Source organism: Ylistrum balloti, unplaced genomic scaffold (assembly GCF_031769215.1).
Source record: "Ylistrum balloti isolate Yb309-2 unplaced genomic scaffold, AGI_CSIRO_Ybal_v1 Utg370146, whole genome shotgun sequence".
Lineage (NCBI taxonomy): Eukaryota > Metazoa > Mollusca > Bivalvia > Pectinida > Pectinidae > Ylistrum > Ylistrum balloti.
Window position 1 is genome coordinate 89,488 of NW_026782149.1, and position 25,050 is coordinate 114,537.

The 25,050-nt window shown below is 33.0% G+C and overlaps 1 protein-coding gene across 1 annotated transcript; it reads left to right on the forward strand.

Annotated features, from left to right (window-relative positions):
- Positions 1–6: 6 nt before the first annotated feature.
- Positions 7–23,944, forward strand: LOC132550764 (lysosome-associated membrane glycoprotein 1-like). The gene is made up of 12 exons (XM_060214853.1): positions 7–46; positions 226–319; positions 9,740–9,852; positions 11,255–11,453; positions 13,338–13,520; positions 15,713–16,020; positions 16,374–16,590; positions 16,980–17,144; positions 17,683–17,855; positions 18,147–18,378; positions 21,766–21,942; positions 22,612–23,944. Exons 2-12 carry the CDS (start codon positions 262–264, stop codon positions 22,755–22,757), a joined length of 1,971 nt encoding a protein of 656 aa, XP_060070836.1. The 5' UTR covers positions 7–46; positions 226–261; the 3' UTR covers positions 22,758–23,944.
- Positions 23,945–25,050: the final 1,106 nt, after the last annotated feature.

Genomic DNA, 25,050 nt, shown 5'->3' on the forward strand with positions numbered 1-25,050 from the left:
TCCGCCTGCTCATCAATTCAGGGATTGCATTTTGTCGAGGAAACAGGTAAAATGACACACGTTTTCTAATGATTCCTTTCACTAAATAATTCAGAAAGTTTTGTACTGTTTGTAGTAATTTTCATGTTCTGTAAACATATCCATTCTAACAGTACTTGCAGTTGATAATTTTAAAGAGCATATGATTCAGAGATTGTTTATTCCACTGGTTTCTTGCTGTTACAGAAAGGCCTAGACCGGTGTTCAGCAGTTTGGAACAAAATGAGGTCGTACGTGTGTGCAGGGATTGCATGTGTTCTCTTATCGAGTCTCTCAGTTGGTAAATATAGCATTGTCATTAATGAAATCTGTCATTGGGAATGTTTTTGACAAAAAGGTCCTCCCTTGGGGGTGATAGGTGACAACCATGACCTTAGTTAAATAGGTATATTGAATAACTACTGCCTGTTGATCATTGTTTTCATATAATCATGCCATAACTTCTCTACATCTATGATAGTGAACAAACATTTTTCTTCTTTTTATCGGAGCTGGTCCAAGTATAAACAGGCATCCATCACTTGAACAACCCCTCCTATCTTGATTCTTTTAAGCAGATAGAATATTCAGTCTCAAAAAAACATTTGGTTGTTTCATTTTAAAGCTGATTTTTTTTTTTTTTACACATTTTAACAATTTTTGCTGGAGTTCTTATTGATCTTATTTAAACACCTCATTGGATTTATGATCGTTTGCTGGATTTCAATAAAAGCAAAGCAGATCATTGTGTAAAACAAATCATCTGGGCACCAAAAACTATGAGTATTAAAATGTTGCAAAATACCAAAACATCTTGCCAAATGCAATTGAGGTATGTGGCCAGACACAAAAATCATGTGCACCACCATTCAGTAATTTTCTCTGAATAAAGGGAGTTAGCTGTCAAATTTACATGATGTGTGAGCTATTTATACATACATTGTAGAGAAAGTGTGTTTTCTTTTTATATTTCATTTTTCCACGTATGATTAATTATAATGCTTCAGAAACAGATTTATGTGTACCAAGACATACAAGAGGGCAATGCATGTAACACGTAACACTATATCAGATTCCAAATTATCAAATAGTGTACATACTTGGACAAGTGTGTAGCAAGTTCATGTTTATTTGTTTTTCATTTGTGTGTGGGAAAAAGCTTTTTTTATAATTCCCCAACCCTCCTTTTTTTCTTTTTTTTTTCATTAAGGACAAGAGGTACATTTGTTAGAAAAATCTGAAGACACATACAAAACATACAACAGTTATTTTCGTATGGCCTTTTTTCGTGGTTATTCCATCGTATCACATGTAAAACTTTAATGAGATCAAGTTATAAAGAGATAGGGTGAGTTCTTGGGTGTAGTCCCACAGGAAAAGCAGAAGTCCAGGACTCAATTATTTGAGTTACAAAATTACTGGATAAAATATCTTATAATGATAGGGATATCATATGTAAGTACTTGTATAATAAAATACTAAAACAGCAACAGCTTATAGTGGTTGGTATAACAATATCTCAATCATATTGGCAGGCTTATGGATATATGCTTGTATATATGAATTACAAGTGAAGTAATATTGATAGACAGGACAGAGTTTTGTGTGGCATATTTACAAAGTGATCTGCCTCTAAATCTAGACTCAAAATTGAAAAAAAATGTATACAATACATTAAAAACATGAAAGAGATATTTTCAATGCGAGTCTGTTCAGTGTTCATCATAATATCACTTCCTTCAATTCAGTCTATTGCACAGAAGGATATAAAAATTCTTTAGATAATAAATTCAGATAAATAATAGAAAAAAAATATAAATTTTAAAGTGTAGGTTCAATTATCAGATTACTTCTCTTTCCTTTTATTGCTAGAAACAGTATTTGTATGGATACCTATATATATTTAGGTCAATACATAAAACTGATGCACTTTCATGATCAGTGATAATGAAGTGTCTCAACTCGTGTTGATTCCCGTAATTTAAAGTTGACCTAGAAATGAGCCCTCTGTAGTTATCTAACAATTCATAGCTTCTTTTAAGTGCTTTACGAGCCCTCTGTAGTTATCTAACAATTCATAGCTTCTTTTAAGTGCTTTACCTATTTTTGAGCAAATCTTTCAGTAAACATAAAATATTTATAAGGCAATAATTACAAGCCAGCCATGTTCTCATTAAAATCCACCTCATGGCACCATTCATCACCTCTAAACCTGCTTTTCAGAAAATACATTGTATGATGCTACAACGTGTTGGAATTTAGCAGCCTATTAAACTATTTGTTTCAAATATCTGAGAACACTGTCAGCAGAACTGTTTAGGTGCAATATCTCAATCATTTCAAGAAGAAAAGTCTATAACCCAGAGGCCAATTTTAAATACCAGAAGTTCTAAAGCCAGAATTACTCATGGAATTTATACACTTTACAAATTTAATAAATGTAAGGTTTTGGTAACTTTGTTATTTATTGGTAAAGAATACACTTAACAACTGTGCACTGTACCGTCTGATTACCTAATATATTTCTGTGACTCAAGACAGCTGCACTGTGATACATTTTGACTTCACTTTTGTGTTTGTGTTGCATACAGATACTTCACCAAAGTTTAGGTGTCTCATCTCCTCATCATTTATATTTGTACATGGGTCAGTGACCAAGAGATCATTATTGTTGCAATATTAATGTATAACCATGACCTATGTTGTATGGAGATAAATGAACTTCTGAATGTTCACACTCTCTGCTTTTTAAAGGTTTTATGAACAAACATTTGATTTTCTCTGAATTGAAGGCAAAATGAATAACTTCCCAGTTGGCGGAAACACCCCCTGATCAGTTTAAAATTAGAATGTGTAAATATAGCATGTTTTCACGTAATCATTGTGAAACAAATATTTCGGTTGTCCAACAACATCCGTGCTGCATCTTCGTTCATTTTGCACTGGCTGTTCTCTTCCATAAATTGCTGCCACCTCTCCGACTGTTTCCCAATTGTGGTTTTGTTTCACTTTTTTCTCTGACGTAGAAACCATTTTCTTTTGCCCAAAATGTGTCTAAGTGGAAGTTGCCAATTTTGTTTACAATGTGTTACACAGGCACAAACCTGTTGTGATGTCATCAGGGCAGCATGAATGTTCGTAAACATCTAGCTAGACCTAAATGGTATTTCCTCAAATTTAAATAACGAAAGTTGATTTCTTTGGAGGAAATTGAGTCGTGCGATCTCCATAAGAATATAAGTAAAACCTTTGAACAATTTTCCTAAAAAGCATCTTATGATATCCTAACTTGGGTCAAATATCCATTTTTAGAGTTTATGCCAGCAGGTGAAGAATGAAAAATCGGCATTATATACGCAGTACAGTACAAGTAAACAGTGTATGTTTGTAAATTTGTCAAATGTTCATCACACTTAGCAATAGATCTGTGTTTGACAGTAACTGAAAGCGATTATGAATAATGATAAATATCACCAATGAGGTTGAACATGAGATATTTGTGAGATGTTTACATCAATGCCATCATAACTTTATTGTCTTAATTCATTTGTGTGATCATGACTCTGATCAACCTTTTTAATGAAAATTGTACTAATGACTTTGAATGTATTGATAAGGGAAAAGCATTCAAGTAATTACAAGCAATCACAAAAAATAGGATGAGTAACATTTTTACTAAAGCTGTTATTGTAATTAACATGATAATAAAAGCAACATCAATTAAAAACATGGGAAATAAGTTTGAATCTCAAATGTATTTGTATTAGAAAGAGATGTTTGGCCAAAATGTGTTTTGAAGTGTATACATGTATATTTATAAGTATGCAAATAAGCCCCCTTCTAACTTATGTGTGTTTTCCTGATCCAGGAATGTGTGTTGGGGTTGTTCAAACAATTAATTGTACATCATACTGACTGGCATTCAGGTCACACCATCCATGTTTTTTTTTAAATGATTTATCTTACATACTTTTGAGAATATTGTAAATAAGGACTAAGTAACCAGTTAGAAGTATTTTGCTTAAGTTTTGTGAATCAGACATTAAAACGAGTGAACTTTTCACTTCCTAGCTGTAGATTAAAATACATGTGTCTGGTTTAAGTTTTGGTTCCAGGTGTTGTAAATGGAGTCTGATCTCGCCATGTTGTAATTCTCCGTGACTAGTCTACATTAAGGGTTTATATAAATTGAACAGTGTTTTTTTTCAGTTATTAATCAATAGTAACAAAATTGCCAACAGATATATTCTTATGTAAGTTATGTATACTTGTCAAGTCATTGATCATGTGATCAAAGGTACAACAATTATCAAATATGGCAGATGTGTACTAATTTACAGGGGATATGTTTAGAAGTTAGCCCCCTCCCTATGTTTGGTCAGTATTTTTGCACTGGGATTGGAGGTTTATTTGTAGTAAAATATATGATACGCTGAAATCATGAGTACTGTACATTTAAACCCATGTGATGAATGTTTGACTTGACTGTGTATTGGTACTTGATAAGATAGATGTTATTAATAACAGTCATGTGATGAAATGGCTAAGTCCTGTGACGCAGATCTATATCAGAATATATGTAGTTGTAAACACAAGTGTATTGATATCACATTGCCTCAGACATGTACCAATCATTATCATATGATTTTATCTGATGTTCAGTTAGAAATATGTTTATATCCTTACCAGGCTTTTGATTTTGACCTAGCTTGAAATAATATATTTTTGAAATACTCGACACATATAACTTGAATTTGGTAGAGTATTGTGAAAGAGGTTTTTTTTGGAAATTACTGACATAAATCTTGGTAATTAGTGATAATCATGTATACACATACATGCATTGGTTATGTATCTCGGTAAACTGGCAGAAGGACTAGATACTCTGGGCTGTTGTGGTTCCTTGGGTAGATGTTTTGGTCTCATTGCTGATGATGGCATATGGACATGTCTTTGCATATTGGTCATTATCGAAGCTATAGAAGACCTAACCTCAACATGACCCTGGCTTTCACAGGTTATTTAAGTAAGGTAAAAATCACTTGATTGGTAACTTCTAGGTTTTATGGAAATTGATGACAAGTTTTTACCTTAAAGTGTAGGATTGGTGATCTATCTATTCCAGTTGATGAGTTTTTGGTGAAAGAGGTCTGATTTATTTTACCAATTATAAATATATCTTTTATAAATATATATTCATGTATTATATAGTATATTAGGTATGTGTGTGTTTACAGGGGGAAAAAATAATAAAACCCAAGTCAACAGACCATAAAATTGCACCTCATTGTTTATTTGTGTTTTGTACAAGATAACATCACATTAGTTATGACATCATCACAATAATTAATACATTTCCTTTCAAAATAACCCCAAAGAGCCTCTGAAAAGGTGAAAGCACTAGTTCATTTTAGGCATTGGTTAATTTTGTTTGTTATTTTAGCAGTAGCTCCTTAAAACTATAATTTTGACCTTCAAAATTTTCAACTTTAGACAAGATTTGTTTGATGGTATTATAATTAATTTTCATACTTGGACAAAATGTTATTTCGTGACTCTAGCTGAAGCTATCTACTCAAGGCCAAATGCATGTATATATATTAACATTATGGAAACCCTGCAGAAATTTTTGTATGAGACTAATGTTTGACTATAAAAAGTCATTAAGCAGACTTACACATTATAAGGAGTATCAATTTATTTTGAATTAAGAGATTGATTTGTTAATTAGTAGAAATCTCACTAATTATCAGGTTATCAGTAATATTATTGCTTCATATGATTTGTTCTTTTACTATAAGACTGTATACAGACATCACTTGTTGCTACATACATAATTTTATTCAGATGCATTATATGATGTTATCTGTACTGGTGGGTCAGTAATGTTTGTATATGTAACATATCAGTCTTGGCTTTTTTCCCAATAAGAGAATATCTTATGTATTCTTGATAAAGTTTACTTATTATTATGTACTTTAAAATCATAATTTTTGGTTGAATTTTGGAGTATACTCTTATATGTCTACAATATGATAAATAGATAAAGGTTTACATAGATTATACTACTAGCAGATTTCACAAGCTTTATATATTCAACAATGAAATTAAGTGCCAAAGAAATGTATTTTTTTGGAAAATCGTGAAATCTGAGCCTCATGAAAAAGGAACGATTTTACAGTATACCAATAATTGTTCCTTGTAGGAAATATCAACAACGAAAATTCCTTATCAGCCTCTGTTACATAGATATGGTTAAGGCTATATGATTTTAATAGGGAGAGTTATCATGACCAAAATTCTAGATACAGAAAAAAGAATTTACACACATATAGATCTATATTTGGCAATCTGGTACCTTGAAACATAAAAGATCATTAGCATACGTAGAGATCTGCATTTGGCAATCTTAAACCTTGAAACAAGGTATTTTAAGCTGCTTTCTTCATTTGGATGCATTAGAATTCCTGAAAATTATGAGCAATTTAGAAGATGTATTGATAGTTTCTGTCAAAAGTTAGAACCAGAGTTTTAGAGGTATTATTTGAGGTAAGACTTACACATGAGACCCATTTCAGTTTTAATGAGAGCTTCTGCTTTAGATTTTAATCAAATTAATACTTTAATTTAGCAAATTAACACTACCTAATGGTAGATTAAATGATCTAAAAGGTATTTTTGGGTTAACCCTATAGGAAATCCTTGTATTCCAGTCACTTGTGGTATGTACATGATACATAATCTATAGATATCATATCATTATTGATCATGTATGGTATTTGATGAAGACAGATTTCACAAGCGTTGCACATGCAACATATAGTCTAGTATGTGTATATGCCTGTATATACATACTTGCAGTGAGCTTTTGTACATGTATGTACCACAGTTAGTACAGATATATCCAGAATATCCAGAAGCAGTGACCCTCTACTACATGTTTGTCAGTAATCAAATAATTCACTCATACAAGAAAAGATATCTTTACGGATTAGTATATAATAAAAACCATGAATATATTATAATATTTTTGTTGTTAGCTGGAAACCAAGGCTGCCAAAATTAACATTTATGATCTAAAGAATGTTTAAAACCTACGTGTGTACATTTCCTAAATTCATGCAGACTGAACCTGGTCCACTGTAAATGTTGAAAATACTGATGACTGGGAAGAAATCATTAGAATAACATTGTTATGGGGATGTTTGGTATTTTGATATATAACCATAAAGATAAGGAATTAAACTGTATACCCATCATGTGTGTTATTTCTCAGATCTTTTTAAAAAAAAGTTGGTCAAATTTAATATCAAACTCAAAAGTTTGATGCCTGAATTGAATTCAAATTGAATTGATTCCAATGTTTTGGAACAATGTGAACAAACTATTTAAGATTAACTTGTGTCTGTTGTACCAAGAGTTGTAACATGTATGCTGAAGTTAATATTTAAAGTATCCTGCACATTCTAGGCTGTACTGATAGGATTATCTATTTCTGGTTGGGATGTCATCATAATATCACATTTATTCAAGTTTTACATGGATTTTTCAGCTAAATTACTGGTATGTGAAATTTTGTGCATAATTCTTGTGGTTTGATAGATTTAAGGTTGATAAGCAGATTATCTTGCTAGAATGAGGAACATGAAACATAAGTGTTGGCGGTAAGAAATAAAAATTCTGAGAAAGTTTTAGTATTTATTAGTAAGTTAAGCCCATAGTTAATTCTTAAGGCCTGGAATTAGCATCACTGACAAGCCTTGGACGGTAGAAACAGCTGTATGTTCAATTGCCAACTAAATATGTACTGAAAGGTTCAATTCCTTTAACGTTTTATGTGCATCACACGTGTTCTGTATGTACACAATGGTTGTACAGACGAGAAGATTACTTTAGTTATATTACTGAAAATCACTTGTAATTTTTTGTGGGATTTATTCTTTATTCAACTCTAGATGCCATTCATAATGATTTGGTTACTAATATCAGTGTCTCTTAGAGTCCAGTTCTCTAAAAGCTCATCATTCAAGAATTTAAAGGCATTTCTGGATCAGAAAACACAAAATTATGTATTCGCAAATATTTCTGAAGAGGTAATCTCACGAAATAAATTATTCACATAATTTAGGTGATTTACAGTATATGAAGGGCACTGTGTACTGTGAATATTTCTCTGATTCTACTGTAACTAAGAGGGTCATATGGACCTATTTTGTAAACAGAGAAATAAGCTGACAGCCTCGATTAGATCTACAAAATAAATTGGTGAGCTGTTCTAGATCAGTGTAAAAACTACTTGAATCAGTAAAAAAGAAATTCTCAGGTGTACCTAGTTTTAGATAAAAATATTCAAATGGCAATGATATCACTAATGAAATTGAAACAAGAAGTTGTTGTATTGATTTTTTTTACTGATATACCAAGCTAATTTGTAAAAGAAACATTTGAAAAAGATTCCCCACACAAAAAAAATCATCCACACAAGAAAATTAGAGAGTAACATTTTTAACATTCCTAGAGTTGATGTTCCTTTTACAGAATTTTTTTGATTAAATTTACATGTCAACAAAGCCATAAGGCTGGATAATATCAGTGTACAATTTTTGAAATACTGTACCAAGTCTTTTACCCCAGTTGTTTGTAAATGCTTGTACTGGCACAAACTGTTTTCCAGAAAACTGAAAGTGTGCTAAAGTAAAACCTCTTTTTAAAAGGGTAAAGAAAAGTTATTTGAGCAGGAGATTTCAAATTAAACTTTTTAAGAGCACTCTTGAGTGATTATCTCCCCATTTCAGTTGGTGTCACATAATGTTCAATAATGGACCCACTATCTATTCTGTATGTAGATGACCTTCCCCAAATCACTAAACAAAGTGATAAATATGTGTACGCAGATAATACTGCAGCCAGCCTCATTCTAAATCACTTGATATTCTTAATAAAAACCTTAATGATGATGCTGAGTTAGTGTTAGTATGATATAAACAAACTTGTTAATACTTAGCAGGGGAAAAGTAAATTTAATGATGAACTATTAACAATGTAAGTATTAAAAATTTAAAGATGGAAAAACTGTCGTTGATAATTGTCACTTTTATAAGACAACAAACAGAATTATTTTAATCTGTGATATATCTACACCTATTTGTGGTATGTTCAAATGCCTAAAATGACTGCCTTTTAGTAAACAAATTTTATACAATCAAGCAGTTTTTTTTATATAAAAGATACTCGATAACCTAGCTCCACAGAATTTGAATTGTTTTAGCAATATATATGGATGTCCATAACAGATGTACAAGTATTGTAGACAGATAAAATACATGGAGAAGTCAAATGCTTTGCTGATTTCTCAAAAGAAGTGCTATTCCTCATGTGATTGGTAAAAGATTCCATGTTAAAGCTCTTTGACCTTTTAAAAATGTTTGTCTTGTGGGGTGGCAAGTAAAGTACAGTCATAGATGAAGACATGTAGATGAAACAACTCAAATGCTGTGGAGCTTAGTTATCTTATACATTGTATTCTGTTGTATATGTCATCTGCATTTGATCTTGTCCATGTTTAAGATGGGCTGGACTTGCTATAAAGTATAAAGAGGGATAATTGTTAGACTTTCTGTTTATGGATTTGACAAGTTTTCATCAACCTTTAAACCTCTACACCAATGTGACATTTTATGAACTTTTTCTAAATATTTAAATGTCCATCTTATCTTTCCAGTTTCATCCCTTGATTGGGATTTCAAACAAGGCCAGACTGCTTGCATCAAAGTAAAATGGGAAGTACAGAACATGGACTTAACGGGAACTTCACCCACAGGCGAAGGACGAAAGGTTTGAAAGTTTATTTTATGTTTGATCTTTGGTGTATCATCAAATGTCTACAAAATTTCTCTTAAACCTCTTGTCTTTTTTAGTAACAAACATTTCAAGGGAGAAAGAATTGATGATTTGTACATATCAAAAGTTTTTGGCCTTTTAGACGTGTAAATAGTGAGCTGCTCTAATCGCCTTGTGTCAATGGTAAGCCCCTTGCCAGTCCTGAAAGAAAATACTTAATATCAGTATTTCTCCAATTTCCTTTTGGATTTTCCTTGGTGCCTCATTGTACCCTTTCGATTTTCATACATGATCAGAAATCAAAATGGCTGACATGTGACTGTCATGGGTTTTGAAGATATGGAAAGCTAACTGTTTTCTCTGTTACCTTGAAAGTGAAAGATGGATCTTTGTCTTTGACTTAAGAAAAATACAATGGCTGACAGGGGACAATCTTAAGTGTTGACTGTGAAACTTTGTTAGCACTATCTTTTAGGAAGAACTTGATGTATCTTTCTAAAATTTCATAATATTAGTTGGTTCCCTTTTTCTCTTGTTGTGCCCTTTTGTTCAGAAAAAATGGATGATAAACAATCATTATGTATCTGACAATTAAAGGTCATCGCTAAGAAAAAAAATTCAAATTCCATGTAATTAAGAGCATCAACATGGTACATAAAAGAAGGAGAAAAAGAGCAAATAAAAATAAAAATGTAGTGGTGGCTAAGATTTCTTGTGTATGGTAGAGAGGTATGTATTATGTACATGGGCCTACTAGCAGGTCTGTCTCTAGTAAATTTGTCTGTATTAGATCTAGATCTATTACCACAGTTTCGCTTGAACTTTAAATTGCCTCATTACCAGGCATAAGACATTTTGTAAACAGATCAGGATTGAGACAGGTCAAATATTCTCTGGGAATGTAGAAAATATCCAGTTTCATGTTGCTAAATTCTAGGGCGCTAGCAAAAGAAATTTGTATACAAGTAATACGTTGTTGTCCTTACATCTTTAGATATTGATTTTTTCCAAAACTTATTTTCCCTCAATCAGCTGTTCTATGTCAACAGTACAGGACTTGACACAGTTAGAAAATTTCACATTTTATTGCCATCAACATTTTGAAGTTATAACTAACCAATGAAGGAAGAACACAATGAACTAGAAACAAAGATCAGGATGTATTTTAAAAAAAAAGTTTTTTGTGCACAAACTTTATTATCTGTTATCATTGTATGAAATAATTAGAGAATTTGAACGAGGGGTATCCAAATTTGAAATTAGATCTGTGTGGTTAATTGTAAAGAAAACTCTGTGATAGATATGTACATAAAAATTTGTTGGAGCGTGGAGAGGTAGCGATTTTAATGTAACTTTGCAGTGAAATGAACAGGTACATTTGTAAATTTGATTTCAGGCAAAGGTAGAACCAGCAGCAGGTAAAGTGAGCAGCCTATCCAAATGTCCAAGTAACGGCATCAGTACTCTGAATGTGGATTTTCCTGATGATGTGAGTCTGTCATTTACCTTTATTGAAAAGGATAACATGGTGATTATGGATGGTACTTTGACCTTTGTTCCCTTCAAGGTGCTTGGAAATTCGTTTGAAAATATAAGTAAGTACTTTTCTTACCAAGTAGTTTCTGGTTTATATAATGGATTGATGTTTTCAGCATACATACAAGAAAATTGTGTTCTAGTTGATGAAGAATAGTTGACAGCATCTTGTTGATGAATTCATTTATGGAATATTCAATAATGGTGTTTGATGAAATCATAGAATGGAAGTATTACCAAGGATTATTCAGTCTTTTAGAAACAAGTGTCATCATTATATTAAGGTCACTGGATTCATCTTGGCTGACCAAAAGTTACTAATAGAGCACACATTAAACCATATGTTGTCTGATTCTTTGGAATGAGACAAGGATTCAAAAACATTCAGAGAAACCGGTATATTTAATTTAAAGTGCTTGTAGTTATATAATAGACGAAAGTGCTTGTAGTTATGTAATAGACGAAAGCTCTATGGCTGATAGTCTGTCACAAGCAAAGCCAAAAATCAGTCTTGAGAGTAAGTTTCATTAGGACTACATAGTTACAGAGACCCTACAGTGATCACTCTATTGCTCAGAAACACAGGTGTGCACTTCATAAATATCTAACAAGACATAGTAGAGCCATGAAACTTTGTATGATTGTTAAACACTAGTAGATGTCACCTACCATATTTTTTGTTTGCCCTCAAAAGGTCAAGTTTTCCAACTTTGCATTTTTCATGGAATCCCTGTATTTGCCTATGTGTGCACCTTCTTGAAACACATTTATGTCTGCTTCATAATTTTTTACTAGACATTGTCGAACATTGAAACTTGTATATTTGTTAAGCACTATTAGAAGATGTGTCACCTACCTAACTTTCATTTGTCCTCTAACAATCAAGCTCTCAATCTTTGGATTTTCACATGAACTCTATATTGAACCTCAGATAGTTGTGGCCACATCATTAAGATTTGTACTTTGTAAGGATGAGGTTTGGCTACACTATATGATCAACTACAGAGAGTCGTGTTCACTCAATGACTTGGCAATCAGTTAAGGCTTGTCATAATGGGGGGGCCCTTAGAGATGGTCTTCGTCTAATTGTCAGCAAAGTAGAGTTGATCTTACACACGAACAAGTTGTAAATCATATCATTTTTTTCATGTGTCATTCTGTTGAAAGTTTTATAAAGGGACTTATGGATTGTTATACCCCCTATTTGATGAAAAACATGAGTACATTACTTTATAAAACTAGGATACCAATATATGATATCAGGGTCCTTGTAGAGTTTAACTTTATCCTGGAGTTTGTGTAACTGATATTTTGGACATGTTTGGGACTTATTTTTTGTGTCTGGTAAAGATTTTGATGCTAGTGTTGAAAGACATCAGCACACCTACTTGTATCAGGGTCCCTAAAGGGTTTTATTTTCCAGTGTCCAACAAAAGATTTTGTAGTATCTACAGAAACTTCTGAAGCAAGATATGTTGTTTTTCAACAGCTTGCTCTTGTTTCACATAAAAGTTGTTAGTTTTCCTAGAAAGTTTCAAAAGTGGCCATGGCAACTAACATATCAATGATATTGACTTTAATTTTAATCCTGTCAGACTGCCAATATTGATTAAGAGGAACATTTTTAATTAAGAAAAAAAAATTAATTTTTGTGTTTTTTGACATTTTCTGCATTGTGATGTTTCTTTTTTCAGCTAGGTTGTCTCTGAATCGTCCAAATAGGACATCACACAAATTAAGCGGATAGTGAGATTAAATTTCCAGTACTTCATTCTCTTTCATGTTAGCATTCCTTTCCAGTGTGTAATTTCATTTATATTGATTAAGACTATACAAATTGTTAACTTGACTTTGAAAACTAAAAGTTACGAAATGCTCTAGTAACTTTTTTTTTAAATAACGTGATATTCATAGTTTTAATTTATCTTCGTCTTTTCCTGCAGCCGCTACGCTTTCTATGAATGGTGAGCTGAATCTGTCTGCAAACGATAAATCCTTCACCTGTACCAGTCCTCTCACAATGAAGTTTACCACAGCAACAGCAAACAACACCTATGCCCTGGACATGGTGGCTATTGATTCACAGATACAGGCATTTGGTGTCACCAATGGTGCTTTCAGTGACGGTATGATATCAGTAATATAGTTACAGGCATTTAATATCACCAATGGTGCTTTCAGTGAAGGTATGATATCAGTAATACAGATACAGACATTTGGTGTCACCAATGGTGATCTCAGTGAAGGTATGATATCAGTAATACAGATACAGACATTTGGTGTCACCAATGGTGATCTCAGTGAAGGTATGATATCACTAATACAGATACAGACATTTGGTGTCACCAATGGTGATCTCAGTGAAGGTATGATATCAGTAATATAGTTACAGGCATTTAATATCACCAATGGTGCTTTCAGTGAAGGTATGATATCAGTCATACAGATACAGACATTTGGTGTCACCAATGGTGATCTCAGTGAAGGTATGATATCAGTAATACAGATACAGACATTTGGTGTCACCAATGGTGATCTCAGTGAAGGTATGATATCAGTAATACAGATACAGACATTTGGTGTCACCAATGGTGATCTCAGTGAAGGTATGATATCAGTAATACAGATACAGACATTTGGTGTCACCAATGGTGATCTCAGTGAAGGTATGATATCAGTAATACAGATACAGACATTTGGTGTCACCAATGGTGATCTCAGTGAAGGTATGATATCAGTAATACAGATACAGACATTTGGTGTCACCAATGGTGCTTTCAGTGAAGGTATGATATCAGTAATACAGATACAGACATTTGGTGTCACCAATGGTGCTTTCAGTGAAGGTATGATATCAGTAATACAGATACAGACATTTGGTGTCACCAATGGTGATCTCAGTGAAGGTATGATATCAGTAATACAGATACAGACATTTGGTGTCACCAATGGTGATCTCAGTGAAGGTATGATATCAGTAATATAACCAAGCCGTAACTCAAGTATGCTTCCTATAAACAATTTTTAATTCATGAATTTACTTCAGTTATGAAGCATTGATGAAATTTGATTCAACAGTATATGTGATATTCTGTCAAAGGTGAATATTGCACAGTTGATAAAAAATGATCTGTTTGATTCTTTGCATTTTGAAAAAATAATCTAAAAAAAAAACAAATTGTGGACACATGATACCAAATGAAAACAGTTCAAATTCAAATACGGTATATTCACTACTTCTTCACTTCTGTACAAGTCTTAATAGGAATACTTTCCTAGGAGTAGTTTATAGATATTTACAGAGTCTGATTAACTTCTCCTATATGTCTAATACACAGTAATGTTTTGACAAACTTAAGTGATATTCATGAAATTAACATTGCTGAATAATGACAGGTATCTTTCGTACATTGGACAGTTGAAATCAAGTAGAAGAAGTTATATTAGTGAAGCAGAATTCTAAATATATACTAATGAGAGTGGACGCATGTCTTAATGCCAGATGGCTTTCACTCACAATGATTTATGTAACTAGAGACAGTGATTTTGAATTTGCTACATGTAAGTATATCACATCAATTAAGGTATGAACCTTTTTTTTAAATCTGTGTTAATTTCAGTTGTGGTTTCTTTTCTAGTAAATGATATACTTATGAATATGTACACCTGAAGGACACATCGTCCATAACCATTTCCTATTTTTTAAATTAAAAAAAAAAGATAAATGCGACACTCCATGAAATCCAACTGAATCATGATTTCCCTATTTAATCCCAGTCTACATTACTTTGATGTCTCAGTTTAGATAACAATTAGTTAAGAAAGCCACCTGGAGTCATTACTGCAAAACTTGTACAGCCTAACAGCTCTGTGCAGAATACAGAAAGAAACCAGCTTTAACATGTTTGGACATTTTGTCATTATTTTAATGGTACATCTTTGATCAAAACTGTTTGAAGTGACTATGTGTTCACCTGAACTTCATGAATATTCATTAAATTTTACACTGAATTGTAACTGAAACATTATCAGAATATTGATGTTATATAGATTGATATAAAGCTAGTTTCCTACTTAAGTAAGAGGAAATGCTAAGGCCCACTACACTGTTCAAAATAATTGACTGCGTCCATTGTCCATCATTTTGTCTGACATTACAGTTCTCGTTATTTCAGGAAAGGTATCATATATTTGATATATCTAGTACAAATTTCATATGTAAACTTGATTGAAAGTTATGCATGTATTGGGACAGGGAAATACAAAATGTTAGAGGTAGATTGTCTCATGCTTCATCATCAAAATAATTGCTTTTTAGGTTCACCGTGTGAAGCTGATCTGGCTAACACCACTGTCTCTACAGAGGAGCCTGCCACAACTGCTGCACCAAATTCAACAGTTGTAACCACAGTGAATCCAAATGAGAATAAAACAACAGAAGCCCCCACAACAGAAGCGCCTACCACAGCAGGCCCAACTACAGAAGCCCCTACCACAGAGGCCCCCACCACTGCCTCTCCATCCATAGGCCCTAAATATTACTTCCCAAATGAGACAGACCCCTGCATTATTGTTGCAGGAAATTTCAAGATAAAAGTGATGTACACAAAAAAGGACAATACCACTGTAAGAATTTGTTTTTGGAGCATCCATTTTAATATCCTGTACCGTGTCGATTTAATACAATTGATGTATGTTATATGATGAACATGATACACTTATAGACAGATAAATTATTCATCGCAGACTTAAAGTACTGTGTTTCATATTCAACCTCTGATAGAAGTTTATAGGGTGTCCTATGAGAAGGAAATTCAAGAAGTTATGTGATAGAAATATGATGTTTTATATATTGGATATCCTGGATGTTTATAACAGGACTACAACATGATTTACCAAAGCGAAATACTTAATGCATATTTCATAGCTGGAAATTGCAGAATGTTTCTATTTTCTTTTTTTTTTTTTTTTTTGGTCAGGGTGATGCAGAGTTGATGGTTCCAGCTACTGCAAAAATTAATGGAACTTGTCCACAGGATTCAAATTCTATGATCACCATGTCATGGAAGCAGACAGGGTCGGAAGCCATGAGGATGGTGCGAATGTCATTCAATTCCAACGCTGATCAAGTTAAGATCAGTACTATCTCCCTGGATGTGACTCTGGACAATGCTACCTTCCCTGACACAAAAGATGGTACTCTTTTTGATTGTTCTATTGAGCTAAAACAATCCACCTTATTTTACAATAGATAGCATTTCCTTTTTATGCATTACATTTTCTAGTATCATGCAACAGTATAGGGTTGTTCAATTCATGAAGTGTATTTCCATTCTCTCCAATATATCTTGAAAATACCTTTGACTCAATTGTACATATATATAATGATAATATATACTATTATCAACTTGTTTTGTAGTTGTTGTAAAAATATAAAGTTGATGTTATATCAACACAGAATGACAGGTTGAAAAACCAATATTATTACAATATACTAAAACATGACAAGAACCCTAACAACAGTAAAAGTGCAAGATATACTTGTAGCTGAAAAACTGTTTAGAGCTTTTAATTTGATTTTGCAGATGAACTGAAAAACGATTTTGATGTAAATATTCCTCTTTCCAAAACCACTGGCTATTACAAATGTGAAGCCAAGGTGGACGTGACACTCGGAGATAACACCTTGTCGATGACAGATGTGGCTATTCAAGCATTCAATGTTAATGGGTCCTCCTTCACAGGCGAGCGTAAGTACAAATTACTGGAGATAGGCATTTACCTCCCTTGAACTGTAGGAGCATTTACCTCCCTTAAACTCTGGTAGCATTTACCTCCCTTAAACTCTGGTAGCATTTACCTCCCTTGAACTCTGGGAGCACTTACATATATTGTACATAGTTATAATGCTTTACTTTTCACAGGCTACAGTCAGATGTTATCAGGCTGCATCAACATATTGTACATAGTTTTAATGCATTACTTTTCACAGGCTACAGTCAGATGTTATCAGGCTGCATCAACATATTGTACATAGTTGTAATGCGTTACTTTTCACAGGCTACAGTCAGATGTTATCAGGCTGCATATTACATCAATGTTCAAGCAAGAATGGTTTTGTGCTAGATATTATGAACTTCTGCTGATGTAATGTCTTATTTGCCAAGGAAGTTTTAGTCAACTAGAGGATATTTTTGTTTAGAGTTAGGGGAGGTTGTGACCCATCAGTCTTGTTACATATGCAGTCATCCAAAGTTTGAAACATGTTATGTCTTTGTTTGATCACAGGTGAGGAATGTGCAGCAGACAGTCCAACAACTGTGGCCCCAGTTACAACCCCTGCCCCCGTTACTCCAACCCCAGGATCACCACCTACCAATAAATATACATTCGCTGGGAACTGCATTGTCCTCAGCGCTGGGCTCGAATTTGTCATCCCTTACATGATGAAAGACGATAAAGTGAGCTTATCATCTGAAAGTATAGATAAAAGTTTTTTTTTACTGATATCTGCATTTTAAGGTATGATTTCTGATAACTTAGGAATATACATACAATTAGATCATTTCTTACTGTTCCGTATCATTGTTTTATAAATGGTGTTCTCGATTTAAACTTGCTCATGGATCCTTTTTTTTCCCCCTTAAAAGCGATTTTCTATAGATCTCTCATCCAAATTTTTATATCAGTGTAGAGCTAAAATAATCACAAATGCATTTAGATAAAATTGTTGTTTTGTTCATATTTTTCAGAACGGTAGCGTCACTGTTGGAATCCCAAAAAATTTTACAACCAATGGATCCTGTGGAAATGTCACTCAGATGCTGGAAGTGACATTCTATGAGGAATGGAAAATGCAAATGATGTTCAATGGAGGTGGAAGTGCAAGTCTCCTTGCGGATAGTGACAGTTTCTACCTTGAGGAGATAAAACTTACCTATGTCCTGCAGCCCGATATTTTCAAAGATGCTAAGAACGCTAATGGTATGGCTGTACTCCTGTACATTGTCTATAAGTTTACTGAGGTCCCTAGTAGGTGATATGTTAGGAACAGTGAATGCCACACCCTTTATTGAACTTGTATCCCTATGCTTAACACATACTTTGATGAATTTTTAGCCCACCATGATCAGACTGTGGACCGTTGAAATTGCCCATAGTCCATAATTGTTCTGAAACAATTTTTGTTATTGCTATTTCTTAAAATTTACTGGATGGATCTTTCCCAATCCCAAATTTGATACAAAGGTTCATTGGTTCATAGTGGTGCTCTTGATTTTAAGATTGATCAGAAAAAGACAAAATGGCTGAAAGGTGACTCTCTTGGATTTTGACTGTAAAAGTTTATTGTCCTATTTTTTTAAAGAAATACCATCTTTCTGATATGCAGATTCCTGTTGGATCCTATTTGTGCCCTTTTTAACCATCTTTGATTTTACAATTAAAGATTATCATTGCTATTTTATTAGAGGGCATCTCAAGTTTCATATAAATTAAGAGGAAAGAATAGAAAAGAAAGGAAAAGTTCCTACTTTTAAAGAACAAATGAAAATTAAACAATAGTATGTACCACAATCCCTCTCAGATCTCTTGATTCAGTTTCCAGGAATTCCATTATCGTTGGTTTGTGTATCAGTTGCATTCTTAAACTAAATATTTCTTATTGCTTCAATTTCATCAGAGTAAAGGTGATGACAATAAAAAAAACCCTTAAAAAAGTGAAATGAATCAATATTCATGCTTATAACAATGTTATGTAGAGACAAAGAATTTAATTACCTTCTGATTCTCTTCTGATTGTTTGAAATCTTGTCATAAAAATAGAGACACATCTGCAGTTATAAGTACCTCTCGATATGAGAATTCTTCAATTAAAAGTAGACGGTAGAGCCAATGATGTGAGAATTCTTCAATTAAAAGTAGACGGTAGAGCCAATGATGTGAGAAATCTTCAATTAAAAGTAGACGGTAGAGCCAATGATGTGAGAAATCTTCAATTAAAAGTAGACGGTAGAGCCAATGATGTGAAAATTCTTCAATTAAAAGTAGACGGTAGAGCCAATGATGTGAAAATTCTTCAGTTAAAAGTAGACGGTAGAGCCAATGATGTGAGAAATCTTCAATTAAAAGTAGACGGTAGAGCCAATGATGTGAGAAATCTTCAATTAAAAGTATGATGTGAAAATTCTTCAGTTAAAAGTAGACGGTAGAGCCAATGATGTGAGAAATCTTCAATTAAAAGTAGACGGTAGAGCCAATGATGTGAGAATTCTTCAATTAAAAGTAGACGGTAGAGCCAATGATGTGAGAAATCTTCAATTAAAAGTTGACGGTAGAGCCAATGATGTGAGAAATTTTCAAATTTTAGATTTAGAAAATATTATGTTGGACAGTTGGAAAGTAAATAAAATAAATGAAATATTGACTTCATTGTCATAGTAACAAGACCATTCGCTCCTTCTTGACAATATCTTATTCTTCCACATTTTTATTTCCCCATTTAACAATACAGAATATATACAGATATTTTCAAGCAGGAGATTGGTGTAAAAAAATGATAATGGAGAAGTCCAATGTATTTAAGGATTGCTTTCTTTGAACATTTGGATCACACATACTAAATTCAATATGTGGTTATCCTAATGTCAATACACCATTATTCAGACATAGAAAGTTTGTTTAAGGGGGAGCATATTGATGCTGCCATGTTGTCGGTTCATCTTTAGTGTGTGTAGCTTTACTTTGACCACACTTCAGCAAGGATTTCCAGGATATTGTCCATATTTGATCTGAAGCTAAATTTGGTGAAGGAAAAGCAATTTTGTATAAAGCATGGTTTTCAGTCCCCAGGTCCATACAATCATAACTGATGACTTGTTCTAGGGGTAGGACATACAATCATAACTGATGACTTGTTCTGGGGGTAGGACATACAATCATAACTGATGACTTGTTCTAGGGGTAGGACATACAATCATAACTGATGACTTGTTCTGGGGGTAGGACATACAATCATAACTGATGACTTGTTCTGGGGGTAGGACATACAATCATAACTGATGACTTGTTCTGGGGGTAGGACATACAATCATAACTGATGACTTGTTCTGGGGGTAGGACATACAATCATAACTGATGACTTGTTCTGGGGGTAGGACATACAATCATAACTGATGACTTGTTCTGGGGGTAGGACATACAATCATAACTGATGACTTGTTCTGGGGGTAGGACATACAATCATAACTGATGACTTGTTCTGGGGGTAGGACATACAATCATAACTGATGACTTGTTCTGGGGGTAGGACATACAATCACTACTGATGATTTGTTCTGGGGGTAGGACATACAATCATAACTGTTAATTTGTTCTGGAGTCATGACAGATTATATCTTTGAAGTTATTGTAATTATCGTCCCATAACATAATAGTATGGCTGGACATCAAGAATTTCTGATCTAGGAAATTTGAAGCTATATCTGTGGGGTGTGGCTCATCAGGGGAAATATTTTCCTTTTAAAGAAATGTAAATTTTTGCATTATTGACTTAAATATTGAGGAGAGCGATACAATCCCTCTGAGCCTCTGGTTTGTGTCCAGAGCATTACTTTGCCTGCATTTAAACTAGGATATTAAAATGTGATGTATATGTCAGTCATACAAAAGCAAGGTGAAGAGGAGCAAAGTCTGGGCCCATAACCCCTCAATACAGAGTTATTGCCCTTTGTTCAAATTTAGTGTCATTAGCATAGCCTTGCATGCATTAAAACTAGGATCATGAAACTTGGTGTATATGTTGGTCATATAAAGAAAATGTGCAGTATACAAAATTCAGGGCCTGCAAACCTTTTATTACAGGATTATTGTCCTTTGTTAAAATATGTGTCCAATACTCATTTTTGGGGAACATTCATCAGTTTCAATGATACACTTATTTTTTTAAAATATTTTTTTCATTTGATAAGCACAGATTTTCATAAAAATATAGTATTACGTTGAACCTGAACAGGAACATTTTACTAAAGCATTAGGTGGTGCAATCTGGATATCATTGACAATACCCAGATCAAGAAAATAGTTACAAGACCAAATGTTGAAATAATGTTTTTGTTGACTTTTTGTTAATATACCATGTAACTTCAAATCTGAATGTCTAAAATGCTTCTTTGCATTAAAGCATGTTTTATATACAATTAAGGGATATTCAAGTGAACACAATACATTTGCATACAGTTATGATAAAAGTTATTTACTTTTGCAGTTTGCCAGGTGTCATCTTTGATCAATACAAATCTCACAAAGCTTCATCACCATTGATGTCTTTGCCACTGATAACTGTACTGATGTTTTTCTCTTTTTTTTTCACAGTTAAAATGGTAGCAAACAGTACTTTTGATTCATCACAGTTTTCTGCTAAAAAAACGGGAAGTTATGAATGTAATAGCAAATTGGACTTAAGCTTGAACAATGGTGTGACATTGAACACAAACAACCTCCAAGTAAAGGCATTCTCAGCAAAGAACTCAACTGACTTCCCAAGTGGAGGTAAGTTTGCTTTCAACATAAGCAATTGTCTTCTCCTCACCAGGCTGAAGAGTTTAACTGGTGTCATTGTCTGAATTTTTTTTTTTTTTTTTTTGTCATTCTTGTTTTGTGAAAATTAAAGTTTGGTTTGGGTTTTGTATACATCTGTAATTAATGTATAACAAATGTAAACATGTCTGGAAGATTTTTTTCTTTTTATTTGCAACAAAGTCATTTTAATTTAGGTAAGAAATTAACTTAAAGTGCAGTTTCTTAGAAAGTGGAACTGTCTTATTTTATGTAGATATTGTATGGTGTACCACTCAAGTGTTAAACAGAGATTTGGTGAAAACATCTTTGAGATTTTCATAATTGTGAATGACTTGAGTTTTAGATTCCATTTCATTCATTTATTTATACTCAAGGGTCTTTAGCATATCAGATAAATTATTGGTCCTTTTTTTTGTTGAAATTACTATGAAATTTGTCATTCAAGAAAGTTAAAACCGGGAAGATATTTCTTCATAGAAGCAGTCAACCACTATCTGTTATCTGCAAATAAAGTCACTAAAAGTATGTAAATGAGAATATGATAACAATTGTTAAGAAAAGGAACATGGTAGATATGTATCACAGATATTTGAGAAAGATGATAAAGCTTAACACCATTGTTTTCCTCGTCCATTTCAGATTTGTCAGAGTGTCCACAGGATTCCGACACCAACAGTGTTGTACCTATTGCGGTTGGAGCAGCTTTGGCTGGTCTGGTGGTTATTGTTTTAATAGCCTACCTTATTGGTCGTCGTAGAAGCAGGAGCGGCTACCAACAGGTGTAGGCCATCAGCATCCTGTGTCTCAAGAATGTGATATCAGCTTCCATATCAAAAGGCTGTCAATTTTCGGCTTATATATATTTCTCATGTGGATTTAAACAATTGGACAAGCAAATCTTACAGCCATCTTTTTTTGTTTATTGCTTTTGGAGATAAAAAGATATGAAAACATGAGAAAAATGATCACACGAAAATATAAGAACTTCATTCTAAATTTATTTTTTATTTTTTCCAAATGTGAAGTAAATAGGAAGAATTAACATCCAAGTACAGGAGTCAACTAAGCAGTGTTTGATTAAATCCCTGCAATTTCATATAAATCAATTTTTATTTTCAAAGAGTGATTCTGATAAAAAAAAAGATATATTGGCTTTGAACAAAGAGAAATGTCTCTATAACAGTGATATTTCACTTATATGTGAAGATGTTGAGTGTTTCTGAGTAAGAATCAGTGTATGTAATAGAGTTTCCTGTGGAAACTTAACATTTTCCAGACAATTGGTGATTAGTGGAGGTTTGGAAACGCTAACATTAGAAGCTTCAATACATTGATGTTAAAATTACTGCCCTTCCTTTTAAATAAAAAAAGAAATAAGATCAAGTGGGATAGGAATAATTGTAAAATGAACAGCTCACCAACACTGGCAATTTTGATGCAGAACAAATGTTATTCTTGTGTTCACCTTACACATTGTAATTTCATGCATTTTTCAAATGAATTTTATATTTATAAGAAGTAATTCTTTCATCAGAATAGATTATCATTTGTATCTTGAACTACATGTACTATAAAAGATGTTTTTCCTCACTCAATTTCCAATAACAATTTGTTAACAATTTATTAGGATTTGAAAATATAGATAAAATGAAAAACATTACTTTTTGTAGATTACTAATAATAAAACTTGCTTTTAACTTCTTCTGTGTTTACGTACCATAATTTACACCTCCAGTTATTTTACGATAAAATTTCAGTAAGAGTATAGAAATGTTGCACGACTTTGAGCACTACAAATCACAAAGTGACTTAATCGTATCTTGTGTTGAAGTCTTTGTGGTGTTTAATGAATAGTAAGTAAGATGAAATCCATAATTTGAAGTCTTTTGTTACATCATCCATATTCTGACCAATTAATAAGTATTTGTTTGAAAAACAAACAAAAAAAAAACATGCTTTTAAGGGAGGGGGCGGGGGGGATCTCCCAAATTTGAATAGTAAGTTAGAAAGTTTTGCAGTCCTTGGGAATTTCCTTTTGCCAAATTTCAAGGAATGAAAATTTAGATAGTAGAAACAGTAATGTTGGGGCCAAATATTTCTCATGTTTGTGGGTGTCATGAAAGTTCTAGGTGGTGGTACAATAAGATTTCACTATAGATATCAGAAAATGTTCATTCTTGTCTATCTCAGTACGTTTTTTTAACTACATAGTTTGTGATTTTGCTTTTGGAGTGCTGTACAGTTTATCATTGGAATGCTTTACATTTTACTATCAGAATATAGAATATCTCAAATGGCCTACATTAGTATGTAGTGAGGTTTTGGGGATTTTATTAAGACTTTGTTTTATTCCAAGTCATATCAAGAGATTGATCTCTCCTTTAACAGTTGAACAGGGGTTTTAATGTGGTCAAGAGCAAGGCAGTATGGAAGTGCTGTAGAAATATTGGATTTTCATATTTGTACAAAAATCATTTAATAATAAGTATCAGACAGAGTTGGTCAATCAGAATGATATATTATTATTGAAGAGAATTACTTAATGTATTTGATATATGTGTATGTTCCTCATTCCACTTACAAGATGTTTAAATTATGACTTTGATTGTAATTAAATGTTTATTGAATGAAGTGTGAGTGCAAGCAAAAGGGAATGTAAATGTCTTTGTAGTACAAATTGTTTATGTTGAGTGAACATGTCTGAAAAAAAGAGTTGAAATTTTCATGAATACTTACAAAACAAAGCATGTATATATATTATATATCTTGCATGTTGCAATACTCAAATTGTAATTGTCTGGTAATAATGGGAGAACATTCCACACCTATTTTCATTTTCTTCCTACTTGTCAGTGATTAAGTCCCAATATATTGGTCCACAGTATTTTTTAACAATGATGATGTAACAGTAATTCTTCCTAAACAAATCATGAGTCTGATATCACATGACAGATCTACCGTAATAATGAAATCGTAAGAGGGGAGATAACTCCTTCATCCATGGTGTGGATTTCTAAATTGGTTCAATTTGAACAAAGGGGTTGACATTTTTTAGTTTAGCATGCTAGAAAACAACAA